The 17,193-nt window shown below is 35.7% G+C and overlaps 2 protein-coding genes across 8 annotated transcripts in view; both read left to right on the plus strand.

Moving 5' to 3' along the window:
- Positions 1 to 17,140, plus strand: part of LOC306847560 (tRNA-dihydrouridine(47) synthase [NAD(P)(+)]-like) — a 356,345-nt gene extending 339,205 nt beyond the window's left edge. Inside the window, exons 2-16 of one of the 6 annotated variants that reach the window (XM_079381549.1) lie at positions 4,403 to 4,569; positions 5,758 to 5,823; positions 5,937 to 6,177; positions 8,013 to 8,411; positions 9,294 to 9,368; positions 10,036 to 10,077; positions 10,157 to 10,309; positions 11,595 to 11,711; positions 12,704 to 12,769; positions 12,845 to 12,955; positions 13,850 to 13,946; positions 14,015 to 14,090; positions 14,167 to 14,355; positions 15,813 to 15,941; positions 16,720 to 17,139. In XM_079381549.1, coding sequence (XP_079237675.1) covers positions 5,774 to 5,823; positions 5,937 to 6,177; positions 8,013 to 8,411; positions 9,294 to 9,368; positions 10,036 to 10,077; positions 10,157 to 10,309; positions 11,595 to 11,711; positions 12,704 to 12,769; positions 12,845 to 12,955; positions 13,850 to 13,946; positions 14,015 to 14,090; positions 14,167 to 14,355; positions 15,813 to 15,941; positions 16,720 to 16,792 — 1,818 coding nt within the window. In that variant the 5' untranslated portion in view covers positions 4,403 to 4,569; positions 5,758 to 5,773 and the 3' untranslated portion in view covers positions 16,793 to 17,139. Of the gene's footprint in view, positions 1 to 4,402; positions 4,690 to 5,757; positions 5,824 to 5,936; positions 6,178 to 8,012; positions 8,412 to 9,293; positions 9,369 to 10,035; positions 10,078 to 10,117; positions 10,310 to 11,594; positions 11,712 to 12,703; positions 12,770 to 12,844; positions 12,956 to 13,849; positions 13,947 to 14,014; positions 14,091 to 14,166; positions 14,356 to 15,812; positions 15,942 to 16,719 lie in introns of those variants that run through there. The other 5 variants (XM_079381550.1, XM_079381551.1, XM_079381552.1 and 2 more) reach the window with 5 other exon arrangements.
- Positions 930 to 3,447, plus strand: mterf1 (mitochondrial transcription termination factor 1). 2 transcript variants are annotated; one of them, XM_079381288.1, is made up of 2 exons: positions 930 to 1,055; positions 1,624 to 3,447. In XM_079381288.1, the coding sequence occupies exon 2, from the start codon at positions 1,636 to 1,638 to the stop codon at positions 2,740 to 2,742; it is 1,107 nt and encodes a 368-aa protein (XP_079237414.1). In that variant the 5' UTR covers positions 930 to 1,055; positions 1,624 to 1,635; the 3' UTR covers positions 2,743 to 3,447. The 2 variants fall into 2 exon arrangements, with proteins under 2 accessions (XP_079237414.1, XP_079237415.1); XM_079381289.1 differs by having other exon boundaries at positions 930 to 966; positions 1,624 to 3,131.
- Positions 17,141 to 17,193: the final 53 nt, after the last annotated feature.

The raw sequence follows: 17,193 nt of genomic DNA on the forward strand, positions 1-17,193 counted from the left end.
TTCATCACAGTTATGAGAAAAAAAGTGAGAATTATGAGATGATTGTTCTGGTGCAGCTTCACACAATCAACAAGGTGCATGGAAAGAACAACACTTGTGACGTCAAGGACAAAGATGGAATTAAAAGAGGAATTTTATTTTGCCAAGTTATGCATTTCAGCGCACAGGCCTTCATCAGGGCTAAAAGGCTGCAGGTGTACATAGGTTCCTATAAAAACAAACAAGGACAACATTCAATCTTGCAAACAACCAATGAAAAAAACTGATAATAGCCTATATCATCCACCAATCACAAAATTCATCAAATAAATAAAAAATAAATAAATAAATATACATAGGTTTATCAACAAACACAAATATAGTTTTAATAAACATGCAGAACTCCATTCAAGACATTTATGCAAAAATGTTCAAATATGTAAAAAAATAAAAATAATAATAATTATGAGATATAAACTATATTCGAGGCTGGAAACAAAATAAAACAGACTTAGGCCTAAATTCTGAAATCAGAGAGAAAAGACAGAATTCTGAAAAAAAAAAAAGTCAGAAATAAAGACAAATTTAGAGAAAGAAGTCAGAATAGAGAGATACAAACTCAGAATTCAGAGAGAAAAAAAGTCAGAATTGAGAGAAAATGTTATAATTGAGTCAGAATTGTAAGATGCAAACCCAGAACTGCGAGTTACAAAAAAGTCAGAATTGCCAGATAAAATGTTGTGATTATCTGTGGTAAATGGTAAACATCAGTTCTATAGACATTCTTAAATATTCTATTTAATCTCATATTTCAAAGTGTATTTCTTAAAGTAGCGCATTAATGAGAGTTATTATAATGTGTCATGTTGACTGGAGAGAACTGAAGCGCGCTCGTTCCTCCGGAGCGGCAGGCGGCGCTGTTCTAAAGCCGAACACACCCGAATCCAGCCGAGCAAACCCGAGTCACTGAGCGGCGCACGTGTTCAGGTCAGGTCAGAGTAAATCTGATGTTTACTGTACTTCCAGTGAAGAAGACACGCTGACAGTCACTGTTCACAGATCATGCTTAAAATCATGTATGTATAAATAAGTAGATCCGTGTGTTATCTTCTTTAATTAATTTAGGTCCTCATAATGTTTGTTGTTGTTGGTCATTTCATTGAGATCGATTGATTTCTGTAACAGTTCTAGATGTCTGTCGAGTTTATTATTGTTGATCAATGATTGTATGTCAGCTAATGCACAGATGACACATTAATGCCCTTGATTTGAGATATGTATGTAATTATTAAGATAAGCCTGTATATATGTGAGTAAATACTGTATTTTTCTACTTCTGGTGATCCTCACCATGAGGGATATTCTGGATTTAATATATTTGATTTGTCTATCAGCATAAATATCTGCCTTTAGTTTTAAGAGGCAAATACTACCCTAGTAAAAAATATTATATTTAAAATACATTTATTTTATACTAAGTACAAAATTAGTTGCTCTAATTTAGCAGACTTGAAGTATATCAGTTTAGCATATCAAAACATACTCATGACATCAATTGCTGCTTTATTTAATCAGAAACACAGTCTAAATGTTATTTGTGTAGGCTATCGTGCATCCCTAGTAATGTCTTCTCTTATAACACAGATGCGCTGAGCGATGTTCCAGAGGCAGATCCTGCACTTCCTGCGGTTCGTCAGTGGACGCGCATCACTTCCTGTGACGTCCCGCCCCTGCAGCTCCAAACCGACCAATCACGAGCCTCCTCTGGAGAACGAGTCTCTCCTGGAGAACCTCTCCATCCTGGGAGTGGACCTCCCCTCGGCCCGCAGGCGTCAGCCGGGCGTCTTGAGGAAGCTCCTGACCAACGAACAAGGCCTGGCTCTGTTCCTGAAGAGTAAAGGAGCGGATCAAGAGACGATCGCCAGCATCATCTCACGCTTCCCTCGCTCCATCACCCGCTCCTGCGAACATCTGGAGGAACGCTGGAGGCTCTGGAGGAACGTCTTCAAGACCGACGCCGAGGTGGTGGGGATCCTCGCGCGATCGCCCGAGTCTTTCTTCCGCTCGAGTGACAATAAGAACCTGGAGGAGAACATAAGCTTTTTGAGGACGCTGGGAATCACGGGAAAAGATCTCCACCGGTTGCTAACCACCGCGCCACGGACCTTCTCCAACAGCGTGGAGCTCAATAGAAACATGGTTGAGTTCCTAAAGAGCATCTGCGTTAGTTTCGACGGGAACGATCCGGAGCGTTTCGCTCGCACCGTCATCTCCAGAAACCTGTACGTCTTCATCCGCAGCACAAACCGGATCAGAGCCAATGTGGATTTCCTCTGCAGATCGTTAAGTTTGAGTAACCCCGAAGCACTGGGTTTATTCCAATCCCACGGAGCGCAGATCCTCGACGTCTCTCATGAGAGCCTGAAGAAACACTGCCAGAGCCTGCGGACGAAGCTGGGCTCGCTGGGCTGCGACGAGGCCGACTTCAAGAGGATGATCTTAAATTACTCTCTGGTGCTGTTCATCTCATCCGAGCGGCTGAACGAGAAGCTGGACTGTCTGATAGACGGCGGGATCCTCGCGCAGCAGATCGTGTGCAAACCCAAAGTCCTGGATTTCAGCATCGAATCCATCCGGCAGCGTCTGCGTGAGCTCAACACACTGGGCTACGACTTCCAGAAGAGCGGCATCACTGTGTTAGACATGAGCAAGAAACGCTTCCTCGCTAAACTAGAGCGACTGAGCTCGGCCGACAGCGTCTGATCAATTCACTTTCACCTTAAAACCAGTGCTTTCAGTTAAAATGATTCATTTGCTTCAAGTAGTTGTGGAAAAAACGATGAGCTACTTATAAACAAACACTTGTTTGTTCAAGAACATTAAAGACACTATATTTTGTAGCTTGTTCTTGTATTTGAACTCTCAGTTTAGATTAAGATTGCACGTTAGCTATTGCAAATATAATAATTCATTTATAATAAGTAGCAGTGTAACTAAAGTATTACATTTGATTATTTTTCTGACCCGCATTGCTGTGATTCATTTTCTTTAAATGTTTATTTTGGTCCAGATTGTTGTGAGAAATGAGCTGAAATGCACTAGAAAACAATGTATACTGTTTGTTCAAGAACATTAAAACCACTATATTTTGTAGCTTGTTCTTTAATTTTATGCTGACTGTTTAGCCATATTTTCATCAATACTGATGATTTCAGTTTTCATTACAAATTGGATTATCAGCATAACAATTTGAGAGAGAATTGAATTGAAAAATGTGAATTTCAGCATTGCATATGTGTGCAATCTTCTGTCCATTCATTTAATTAATTTGATATACAGTATATTTAAAAATTAGAAAACGGTTCCTTTTTTCATAACAAAAACAAACAAACGTTTTATATATTTATAGACAAATTTAATGAGACATAAAACAAAGAGTAGTAGTCAATAGTCTCTTTTTTTTAAGTCGTGACGTATTGTCAAGTATGGTGACCCATACTCGAAATTGGTGCTCTGCGTTTAACCCATCCAAGTGCACACACACAGCAGTGAGTAGTGAACAAATCCACACACACACACACACACACACCGTGAACACACACCCGGAGCAGTGGGCAGCCATGCTGCAGCGCCCGGGGAGCAATTGGGGGTTTGGTGTCTTGCTCAAGGGCACCTCAGTCGTGGTATTGAGGGTGGAGAGAGCGCTGGACATTCCCTCCCCCCACCTACAATTCCTGCCGGCCGGGGGCTCGAACTCGCAACCTTTCGATTACTAGTCCGACTCTCTAACCATTAGGCCACGACTTCCCCCTCTTATTTACAAGGCCTCCATAAAACATTCATAATTAATTGTATTTGATGATTTGTTAATTGCATTTAAAATATGATATACTTTTAATAAAACATTATCAGAGGGTTTATAAAAGCTGTTTTTATGCATGTTTCTATGGAAGCATATGTGTTGCAAAATTCAATTTGCAATGCAATAAGAAAAATGGCAATGTATTTCTGTGCAAAATGAAAATTCAGTTATATAATTTAAATTTAGTTTTAATATGCATATTAAAAACATATTTTAAAGCTATATAAGTTGCAAAATGAAAATGTGATTAGATGTGTTTAACATGTCCAAGCAGAAATATCATTTAAATGCTGTTTTTCCTAAATGCATTTAGACCTAGGGGTAGGACACTTGGGATTGCACGTGATAACTGTAGCAAAATACAATGAGTTTGTCAAAATTTGCATATTAAAAGGAGTGTAGAAAATGGCAAATTTAAATGATATAATTGAATTTTAATTTTGCACTAAATGTTGCACATATGTATGGAAATATGTCCATTTAAATACAGAAATACATTGCCATTTTGCATATTACATTGCAAATTGAATTTTGCTACACATATGCTTCCATATGTTTCAGCCTGAGCTTTTGTAGCAGTTGCGCAGTTTTGACCAGCAGGCCAGTGAGTGACCCGTGAGCTTCGAGCGGAAGCGGAACTGCGCTGCTTGTGCTCGTGTTTCCGGTCGGACACATTAGAGCGTCGCGCGGCTGCAGATCGCATGTGCAGAGAGAAACTTCTCTGGCAGGTGAGTGATGATCGATAAATATGATCGGATATGATCGCAGAGCTGCTGTAGGATCGGTGTTTCATCAGACACGTGATTCTGCATGTAATCTAGATTCATCATCTGAAGGCCAGCTATAATGTTAGTGACTTGCAAGGTTCTTTTAACCTAATTGTTTAGTAATAATCATTCTCACTATGAAACTGTAAATAATGTATTATGACACTTGTTTACAATCTTCTAGGTGCTAAAATATGATCCTCGTGTGAGGGACCTCATTCATTTATAAAGTTCTTTCTCTCAGTATTTGTCTAAATATTAATTGGCAAATATAGCTACAGTTACATTTCCTACACATTATAATATTGCACAGTTAGATGTGTTATTGGTTTATGTTCTCATTTATTTATTTATTTATTTATTATTTGGTTCATCTTGGGTCAGACAGAAAGTAACATTCAGGCAAATATTGTAATATAATACAAATAATATAGATATACACATCTATATATAACACATTAATTCAGATTAGGAAAAAAGATAACACTAGTCATGCATTCAAATATATAAAGAAAGAAAGAAAAAATATATTCTCATTTATTTTTATGTATTTGTATTTATTTATAAATGTATTTATTACTTTTATATTTTAATTTAATCTATTTTTATTTATTCTAATCAATTTTTCATTAATTAATTTATTTCATTAAAATTGTATTAGTTGAAAAATATTTGTAATTTATTTTAATAATTTTTATTTAGTTTAAATATTTTAATAGATTTCATTTTTTCATTTTAAATATATTTTAATTGATTCTTTTATCTATTTTTATTTAAATCAAATAATTGTTCATTAATTTTAAACACATTCATTTAATCAAATTTTATTCATTAATCTTAAATTTCTTACATTTTTTGTTTTAAATTTAATTACATATTTAATATTTTTTCCCACAGTTTTTCTGTAACCTTTAGAGCCCTGTGTCATTATGATACCGCAGCCTCTTCATAACACGTGGAATGGGCATAAACTGAGAACTGAACAGTTGTTAATGTGTAAATATTGGTGTTTATATGTTAATTAGCTCATGGTTATGCCATTATGTCACTCAGAACATAATCAGCTCTTGCATTTCACAAGAACATCCTGTTTTAAGCAACATGAGCACACATTTTGACCAGCAGCCGTCTGTTTTCTGGTTTGTCCAGCAGGTTTGTGTTGAGGATGGAGTCGGCTGTGGAGCTGGAGAAAGGCACTGCTGCTATTAAAGAGCAGTATGTTCATGTATTTATACTCTGATTGTGATGATAATGATCACACCAGCTCAACTCTTGGTAACAGCAGATTTGCTGATCACTGTATCTGATGTATGTCTGTGTTTCACCAGCTTCCTCACCACTAAAGAGAAGTTCCATGAGTTTCTTGCATCGGGTCGGCCGCGTCAGAGCAGAGATGAACCAGACGCAGACTCGGAGGAACCGTCAGAAGAACCAGAGCAGAAGAGAGTCCGGCTGGACAGCGATGGAGACAAGAGAGACAAGAAGAAGATGAGAGGACAGAATAAATCCAGACCTCACGTGAAACCTCAGAGCTATGAAGACAGACGACTCTGTCCCTCCATCGTTCAGGTGCGGACGTCATATCCTCATAATAATGATGCTTCAATATATGGAAGTATTGTATGCATTTTTATATATATATATATATATATATATATATATATATGGTCTTACAGTATGTCTACATATTACTCTTATATTTAAAACAAGTTATATTTATGCTTTTATTTATTTTAATATATTTGTTATTTATTTATTTTAAATGTAATTTAGTTTAGTTTAATGTTTGTTTATTTATTTATTTTATTTACACAGTATATGTCTAAATATTTGGAAAATATTTAGTTTCTAATAGGTTAAATTTATTTGTTTTATAGTAGTTTTTATTTTCATATTTATGTAGTTATGCATTGTCTAATTATTTTTTGGAAAATATTTAATCTCTATTATGTTTAATTTATTGTTATAGTTACTTATTTCCATCTGTTTTTATTTACTGATATACCTAAATATTCTTTGGAAAATATTTAGTTTCTATTAAGTTACATTTATTTATTGTTAAAGTTATTTATTATTATCTATTTTTTTTATTTACTCAGTTTATTTACACAATATGTGTGGAAAATATTTAGTTTCTGATAAGTAATTTTTTTTGCTCATGATTCTGTACTTTTAGATGTATTATTGATATTCATTTAATTATTAAAAATAATAATCAAAATATTTATTCATTTATATATATTTAAAATAAGAGCAAACATATACACACACACACCTATACACACACACATACATACAGTGCCCTCCAAAAGCACTGGGACAGTGAGGCCAATTCCTTTATTTTTGCTGTAGACTGAAAACATTTGGGTTTGACATCAAAAGAGGAATATGAGATGAGATTAATATTTCAGCTTTTATTTCCAGGTATTTTCATCTGGATCTGATACACAACTTAGAAGATAGCACCTTTTGTTTGAACCCACACATTTGTCATGTTAACAAAAGTATTGGAACAGATAGAATTAACAGATTAAAGTGAAAAAGACTTCATATTTAGTTGCAAATCCTTTGCTTTCAATAACTGCATCAAGCCTGTGACCCATTGACATCACCAAACTTTAGTATTCTTCTTTTGTGATGCTTTTCCAGGCTTTCACCGCAGCCTCTTTCAGTTTTGGGGGGTTACTCCTTCAGTCTCTTCTTTAGCAGGTAAAATGCATCCTCTACAGGGTTTAAGTGTGGAGATGGACTTGGCCAGTCTAAAACCTTCCACTTCCTGCCCCTGATGAACTCCTGTGTTGTTTTGGCACTATGTTTTGGGTCATTATCTTGCTGCGTGATGAAGGATCTCTCAATCAGTTTGGTTGCATCTTTCTGTAAATTGTCAGACAAAATATTTCTGTAGACTTCAGAGTTAATTTAGCTGCTGCCATCATGTGTTACATCATTAATGAAGATTAATGAGCCTGTCCCAGAAGCAGCGATGAAAGCCCAAGCCATTACATTACTTGTGTAATGTGTACTATAATGTACACCTGTGTACACTGTGTTTCAGATCAGCTTGTATGTTTGGGATCATGAGCAGATCCTTTCTTTCTCCAAACTTTAGCCTTTCCATCACTTTGGTCCATAAACACTGGCCTTACTGTTCAAATACTTTTGGAGGGCACTGTATTTATACATACAGGCCTCTCTCATCTTTTTAAGTGGGAGAACTTGCACAATTGGTGGCTGACTAAGTACTTTTTTTGCCCAACTGTGTGTGTGTGTATATATATATATATATATATATATATATATATATATATATATATATATATATGTATGTTTATGTATGTATATATGTGAATATATACGTATACATATACATATTTACATGTGTGTGTGATCCGCATCTCTTCCAGGAGCGAGACTCGAAATGCTTCTACGGAGATAAGTGCCGCTTCCTCCACGACGTGAGCGAGTACATGTCCACTAAAGCGGTGGATCTGGGCGATCAGTGCTACCTGTTCAACACCTTCGGCAGGTGTCAGTACGGCGTCACCTGCAGGTTCGCTAAAGCGCACACGAGTCCGGAGCTGAAGAATCTGAAGAAAGAGGATCTGTGCAGACACTGGGCTGGACGAAACACCGTCCGAAACCTGCTGGACAAAGAGCTGCAGAGACGCCTGCGGAAGAAGCAGGAGAGATTCCCCGGAGCCGAGGCGTATCTGAAGACCGTCAGCCGCGGGAAGAAAGCAGATGAGAGTCACGCCGAGAACCAGAGCGGAGCGGGAGACACTGCTAACGGACCAGAGACAAAGGTACTTACACTGATTAACAAATGTGACCCATACAATGTATTATTGGCTATTGCTACAAATATACCTGTGCTACTGATGACTGCTGTTGTGCTCCAGGGACACACATTTCTCAACATCACATCTAAAGTGACTCTATTCGTAATTGCAGTCAAACCAAACATTATTCAGACAGCATATATCATTTTTGATATTTTATTACTAGTGGGTGCAGGACACTATAGTTAATTTCTGTAAGTGAGGAGAGCAAAATAAAGTAAACCGTGACACATTATACCAAAACAATTCTTCATACAGTGGACTTCCAGTAAAATTGGGCTCAAAAATGATTCAGACACTTTGAGCTGAGCATGTTTTGCTGAAGTGTTTTTCTTTAATTGCTAATGTGATGTTTTTCCACCACAGACTGAACTAAATGAAGCATTGCTTGGTGATTAGTTGAGCTAAATTGGTTTTATCTAATTGTGTTCTTAAATGTAACAGCTGACAGCGAATTAATTTCATACCTTTCTATCAAAGTTATCTGACATTATCAAGATCAATTTGTTCTGACACAGTTTAACTCTGAGTCTCATATTTTATTACCATTTTCTAAACTATAGTGAATAAACCGTCATAATGTGAGAAATGTTGAAGATGTCCGAATACATTTTGGTTTGACTGTAAATGCATTCACAAAGAGGAACAAAAGCAGTTTGTCTCAGAGCCAACAATATTCATAATATACACTGATTTATTAGATCAGAAAGCCAGCCGATGTGAAGGAAAGCATGTCTTTAGAATCACTTCACCTCTGAAACTGAATATCTTTAAGGTTTTTAGTCCATCACACATACAGACTCTTAAGAAGATTATGAAATATTGTAAATATGATCTGAATTGCAGGATCCTCCTGTGAAGACGGTGGGGCCGATTACAGACGCTGACATCATCAAACTGCGACCATGTGAAAAGAAACAAGTGTGTCTGCAATAACTCTACTTATACTATTTTATTTAATTTATTATTAATTTAATTTATTATTCCTCAGTGCACTGCTGTTTCGTGATATCACAGATTTATTTTTTAACTCAATGCATTATTGTTTTGCATCCCACAATAAAAATCAACTGGATGTGACATCACAAATTTATTTTATTTTGTAATGTTTTGTTTTAGTACTTCTCAAATCAACTGAATATGATATCACAAATATTTATTTATTTAATTTAATTTAATCTTTTACTCATTAATGAATTATGGATTTTCATGCAAATCAACTGGAAGTGATATCATAATTTCAGTATTTTATTTATTTATTACTCCTAAATGCAATGTGAGATCACAAATTTATTTTAGTACTCCTCTATGCATCCTGCAGTGCAAATCAGCTGGATACAATAGCACAAGTTTTTATTTAGTTATTTTGTTATTTACACGTCGTCAGTGCATTATTGATTTGCATCGCACAATGCAAAGCCACCAGATGTGATATCACAAATTTAATTAATAATTTTTTTATGAATTACTCCTTAATGCATTATTTATTTGCATCCCATCCTCCTCGATGCATTACTGTACAACAGTTTTGACTTCACTAGCGTTTCATTCTGAAATGTATCTGATGTGTTTGAATCTTTACTCTCAGGTGGATTTCAGAGACAAACTCTATCTGGCTCCTCTCACTACGGTAAACTCACACTGTTACTCTTATGTTTATGGTGAGTAAGAATGGTGTTTGCGCAGCTGATCCGGTGTGTGTCGCGCAGTGTGGGAATCTGCCGTTCCGGCGCGTGTGCAAGCGGTTCGGAGCTGATATCACGTGTGGAGAGATGGCCATGGTCACTAATCTGCTGCAGGGTCAGTCGTCTGAATGGGCTCTGCTCAAGAGACACGCCTCTGAAGATCTGTTCGGTGTTCAGGTTCGAGCCGCTACGCACACTAACACAATGATTTAACTGATTCTGTAACGCAGGGAATCTTTCACTCTTTTCTCTGTGAAATAAAACAATAATTGACTTTATTACCAGTGTTGTGGGAAACGCATTACAAGTAACGCGAGTTACGTAATCAGATTACTTTTGTCAAGTAACTAGTAAAGTAACTCATTAATTTACAAGAAAATATCTGTTACTTTTTCAAATAATGTTACTGTAGTTCTAGAATAAATGTGAGCATGCATTAATTCATCTCACTTGCAAAAACAGATTCAGTATTCCTCAAAATGAATAAAACCGTGAAATGCAACTCAGAATATGATGCAAACCTGCAATAATTAAATGTTAAATAACAAATATCCTTTCTGTATTTAATGCCATTTTATTAACCAATGTCTTTGCTGCTGACCTTCGATGATCCAATTTAACCATACTAAGCAAAAATGAGCAATTTTTATTGCTCAAGTGTGTTAAACCTTCTACTGTAAACCTTCTACTGTACAGACGGTGAATGTACATTTCCTTCAGCCTGAAGCGTATTCATTTCACTTTTGTTGTGAAAGGGCTTTTACATTCTCCAAAAATAGAACGTTTTTATATTAAAAACAATCAATCAAGCCCTGCCCAGATTTAAAAAGTAACGCAACGCATTACTTTCCATAAAACGTAACTAAGTAACGTAATTGGTTACTTTTTTTGGGAGTAATATTGTAATGCATTACTTTTCAAAGTAGCTTTCCCCAACACTGGTTATTAATATTTTAATATTTATTAAATACAATGTTTATTTTTAATATTACTTTTTAATTCTCACTGCATTTCTTAATTTGCATCCCCAATGCAGATCAACTAGATGTGATATTTATTTATTTTTACTCCTCAATGCATTATTGATTTGCATCCTATAATGCAAATCAACCTGATTTGATATTATAATTTGTTTTTAATTCTATGCTATTTTTATTTATTTTTTTACTCCTTGATGCGATTGATTTATTCTCATTACAGGAAAGTTTAAACAGCAATTTATTAATTGATTATTAATTTGATAATCATACTAATTACATTTAGTGTAATTTCGGTTGTATTTAGATTTATAAATCAGTCCTAGTTTCTAGGCTGGGTCCACGTGTTGATACTTTATCACTATTAATTAACCTTATGTTCCTGTGGAATAATAATAATGATGAATAAAGCACTAAATAAAATGTCATCTTACATATGCTTTTTACTCATGATAAATGAGTATTTATTTGTGGTTGTGTTGCAGTTAGAAGGCTGTTTTCCAGACACCATGACCCGATGTGCAGAGCTGCTCAATCAGAACATCGATGTGGATTTTGTGGATATAAACTCCGGCTGCCCCATCGACCTCGTTTACAAGAAGGTCATTTACAGAAAACCAGGCTGAGAAGCCTTTTAGCTGCTATTTGATATTCCTTTAGGGCTTGGAAATGACAATGAGTTGTATTTCCAGTATAAACGTTAGAGTTGGGCACTGGTATGGACCGGACCGAATCAGAACGCAGATTTCATATCAATATACTTAATTATTATGAAAATACCAGAGATGGCTTGAAGAACACAGATAAATCATAGCTATATTTTCGCAGTTGAGTGTTTATTGTCATTATGTTTCATCATTCAAAACGTTTCTATCTTCTTTTTGCTCAGTTACAGCGATAGCTGGATGCCTTTATCCATATTAGGGCTTTCCTGGAACATCATGAATTCTATAGCTTCTGTGACGCATATGTGGAGTTTCCGCACGAGGGCGCCCTCTGGTGTCCAGTATGAATGAATCGGACATTAAATGTGTTTATAGAGCTCAATAGTGGCCAATCCATCCCATTTGGTTAAAAATAGAAAAAATAATACTATAGTATTGGTTTAGGCATTTTACAAGTATGATTTTGGCATAGTATTATAAAAACGATACCCAACACTAATAAAAGTGTTCTGATATTTTATATTTTTTTAGTCTCAGACAAGCTATAGTAGAGGTTGATTTCAGTGTTGATTTTTGGCGTGTCAACCAATGGCGGTCAATTTCACCCATTTATTTTTTCAGAACTGTTTTTATTACTATTTATATGAAGTGAACTCATTTAAAGAGTTTAGTATAATTTTGCCAGAAAAAGTTTTAGAATTTTTAATCATATGTTAATATGTATAAAAATCTTGTGTAATATAACTTGTTTGTTTGTTTTTATTGTATTTGTTATACTTGTATTTTTTTTATTGTTTATGCCATGAAAATAACTGACATGGCATTAAATTAAAATATATTACTACTATTACTATTTAAGCAGTGATTGATTGATCTACCCATTTTTAATTCGTTGTTAAGCAGTGATTAATGGATTTCTGTGTCTTCAGGGTGGAGGATGTGGCCTCATGACACGAACCAGCAAATTTGAACAAATCGTGAGGGGAATGAACTCTGTAAGTGAATCGTCTCTGTGAACGCGTGTGTCGGTGTGAAGTGTCACTCACGGTGCCGTCGTGTCATATTCACAGGTGCTGGACGTTCCTCTGACGGTTAAGATCCGTACCGGAGTCCAGCAGAACTGCAACATCGCACACAAGCTGATCCCAGAGATGAAGAAGTGGGGCGTCTCGCTCATTACGGTACGGTGAACCTCAGAAAGAGATCAGTCCGTTCAGAAAACAGCTCCTGCAAACATGGCACTGGGTTTCTGCAGGTTTTATGAAGATAAATTAACTCCTCCTTAAAGAAGATTTGAAGGGAACACAATACGTCATTTTAGTCTCTAAATGTAAATGTCTTTTAGCAACACTTCAAAGTTTGAGCGTTTCAAATACTGTAATTAATTTGACAATGAAATGCTGAATTAGTGAACTGTAAAAAATTCAAAGCATCTGCCAAATGAATAAATGTGAATGTAAAAACTGATGCTTTTACTCAGTATTTTTGTCTTGTTTTCCAGTGTGAATGTCTAGATTTTTACTTGACAAGCAAAAGGACATAAGTGATTGTTTTAAAATCACAGTTCTGACTATATCTCGCAATTCCCATTTTTTATCTTGCACTTCTTTTTCTCTCAATTCCCAGTTTTTATCACACAGTTCTGACTTTAAATGTCGCAGTTCCCAGTTTTTTCTTGCAATTCTGACTTTATATCTTGCAATTCCCATTTTTTAACTTGCACTTCTTTTTCTCTCAGTTTTAACTTTATATGTCGCAATTCCCTTTTTTTTTTATTGTAATTCTGGATTTTTCTTGCAATTCTGAGTTTGTCTCACAGTTTTGGCTTTTTTTTCACGCTTGTGAGTTGATGTTTCACAATGAAGTTTTTTTTCTAATAGTTGTTCTGGAAAACAGAATAAAAATACTGAGGAAGCTATACATTTTTTGCAATGTTTAATGCCATGACTTTAAGACTTTCTGCTGCAATCTTAGACCGTTTAAGGCCTTAATTTGTGAACATGTGAATTAAGACTTTGCAGAAACGCCCTGTCCTCACTTACTCACCTTCATCGTATCGGTTTGTTTCTCTGCAGATGCACGGCAGATCACGTGAACAGCGTTACACGAAGTCAGCTGACTGGGAATATATCGACACCTGCTCAAAACTCGCCGCTCCTGTACCGCTGTTCGGTAAATAGACTGACGCAGACAGAAGATGCAGATATTCCAGTGCAAACGAGTGACTGTGTTCTCTACAGGTAACGGAGATATCCTGTCGTATGAAGACGCCATGAAGGCCAGAGAGACTGGAGTGTCTGGGATCATGCTGGCCAGGTCAGTCTGGCAGCGGCTGCTTAGACTGCATCATCATCATCTGTGTCGTTCTGAACGAACCACTTCCTGTTTGCAGGGGTGCGCTGATCAAGCCGTGGCTCTTCACTGAGATTAAGGAGAACAGACACTGGGACATTTCCTCCGGAGAGCGTCTGGACATCCTGCGTGATTTCACCAACTACGGCCTCGAGCACTGGGGCTCCGACACGCAGGGCGTCGAGAAAACACGCAGCTTCCTGTTGGAGTGGCTCTCCTTCCTGTGCAGGTGATGAGTTTGATAGGGATAGTTCACACAGAAATGGACATTTCATTCCAAACCTGTGTGACTTTCTTCTTTTGATGAACATCCAGACAGCTCTTTTTCTGTAATAAGGACTCGTTTGTAACTTGTTTTGCATAAAAGCATCCAATAAATATTGAAGCTTATTTCCTTGAATGGCATGCAAGAGTAATCTAAAATCAAAAGTAATCAAAAGTAAATCACAACTTCACAATTCAGAACTTTTCTCGGAATTCTTACAATTGCGAGATTATATCTCCTAATTCATATTTTTCATTTTAGAATTGAGTTTATATCACAATTCTGAATTTCTTTCATAAAATTCTGACTTTTAGTAAATTTTTGGTAATTTTGAATTTCTTGCAATTCTGACTTTTCACAATTTTGAATTTATATCTCAGAATTCTGAATTTCTTTCTCGCAATTCTAACTTTTCATGCAATTTCTCTCATAATTCTGACTTTTCTTGCTGTTCTGACATTTTCTCACAATTTTGAGCGTCTCGCATTTCTGACTTTATATGTTGCAATTCAGACCTTTCTTTTCAGAAGTGTGAGCTTATATCTCGCAAGTCTGACTTTTATTTTTCTTCTCAGAACTGCAAGGATGAATTTTGAAACATGTTTTATTCTGTGACGGAAATAAGATCCCGTAGTTAAATGAACTAATGTATTTGTATGGTTTTATATACAGACCTAAAGTACTTCAGCCTTAGCTCTCAAATATTGTTCGTGTTTCTGCATATTTTTTGTGGGAATTGAAAGTCGTAAAGAGCTTGGAACAACATGAGTGCAAGCTAATGAATTTAACTAGATTATTTTTTACATTTTGATCTACATTAGTTTATGTGATCTAATACTTCTAAAGCATATATTAATCTTAATGTTAACATTTACTTATACATTAAAACCAAATGTTGTGCCTCTTATTATTTAATGGACCTGAGCTAACATTAACTAACAATGAATAGCAGTATTTTTATAAACTAATGTTAACAATGATTAATAAGTACTTTCACATATATTGCTCATTGTTAGTTAATGCATTAATAACCATAACTAATGAGATCTTATTGTAAAATGTTACCAGTATGCATCATATTCCTTAAAAGGGATAGTTCACCCAAAAATGAAAATGGTGTCATTTACTGAAGTAGTTCCAAACCTGTATGAATGTCTTTGTTCTGCTGAACACAAAGGAAGATATTCTGAAGAAAGTTTGTAACCAGACTGTTTTGGGGCACCATTGACTTCCATAGTAGGAAAAAAAATACTATGGAAGTCAATGGTGCCCCAGAACTGCAAACAAAGACATTCAGACAGGTTTGGAACTACTTCAGTAAATGACACCATTTTCATTTTTGGGTGAACTATCCCTTTTAAGGCTTAAGAAACTAACCATTTATATTAGTTGTGCTTTATAATTTCTAACTGTGTGTTCAGGTATATTCCGGTGGGTTTGTTAGAGCGTGTCCCGCAGAAGATCAACGAGCGTCCGCCGTTCTACATGGGCCGAGATTACATGGAGTCTCTGATGGCCAGTCAACACGTGGACGACTGGATCCAAATCAGGTCAGTTTACAGTGTCTTTATGACCACAAGCAGAACATTGAAGGTGTGCAATTAAGAGATCCAGGATCTGCTGCTTCACACATTGAGCAAACGGATCCAATCAATAGCATTGATAATATTAGGCTGTGGCTTCGGCCGACTCGTTTTTGGTTACAGTGAGGTGTTTTCTGTTGCACAGCTGGTAAATTGAGTTACATATCTTGAATCTAATACATGTTAATATATTTTGGTTTCATATTATGCATAAGTTTATTATGGAAGCCCGTTTTTGCCAAAAAAAAATTAAATAGATGTAATTGCGATTGTTTAATCTCACAATTCTGACTTTTTTTCTCACAATTGTGAGATGTAAACTCTCTGTTGTGAGAAATGAAGTCAGAATTGTGGGAAATAAACTTGCAATTCTGAGAACATGTCTTTTTTTTTCTACTTAGAACTGGACTTTATAACTCGCAATTGTAAAAACTCAGCATTGTAAGAAAGTCGCAATTACCTTTTTTATTTTTTATTTGGCGGAAACGGGTTTCAGTAGTTTATAGACTGAAATAAATTAGAATATGTTTTTTCTGGCAAAGTTCACTCACAAAGAGTTTAACTGTGTGTGTTTCTAATGTTGTTTGAGAAATAAAAGGGTTTTTAAATCATTTATATTTAATGAATGAATAATAAATGTCTATTTTTTATATATATATATATATATATATATATATATATATATATATATATATATATATATATATATATATTAACGTCATATTTTCTCCTGTTTCGTCTGCAGTGAGACGCTGTTGGGTCCCGTGCCTAAAAACTTCAGTTTTCTGCCCAAACACAAAGCAAATGCTTATAAATGACCGTTGAGTGAAAGTCAAGGATTATTGAACAGAAGTGCTACTCAAACTTTTATATCTAGTTTGAAGATTTTATGATTTATTAAGTAGAGAAGCTGTTTATATTCAGGTTGAGTTTAAGTGCATTAAAGATGTTCAAGACTGAGAGGTGTGCGAGTGTGGGTGATATTAATGCAGAATTTTTATAATTAAAGCAGAAGTGATGAACAGAATAAAACTTGAACTGTAAATCATGGTCTTTAAACACACAGTGCTGAATTACACCCGTTTTCTTTGCTTCTTCCTGTAGAAATGACTGCACATGTTAACTGTTGATGTTATGAGAGAGAGAATAAAGTCAGATACTCACTAATGACTGCAGTTCACACTTAATCAGCCGTCAGACCTGCACAGATCACGTGCTC

Source organism: Barbus barbus, assembly GCF_936440315.1.
Source record: "Barbus barbus genome assembly, chromosome: 27".
Classification (NCBI taxonomy): Eukaryota; Metazoa; Chordata; class Actinopteri; order Cypriniformes; family Cyprinidae; genus Barbus; species Barbus barbus.

Excerpts from the sequence above, each read along its gene's own strand:
- mterf1 (XM_079381288.1), top strand. The coding sequence starts at position 1,636 with ATGTTCCAGAGGCAGATCCTGCACTTCCTGCGGTTCGTCAGTGGACGC.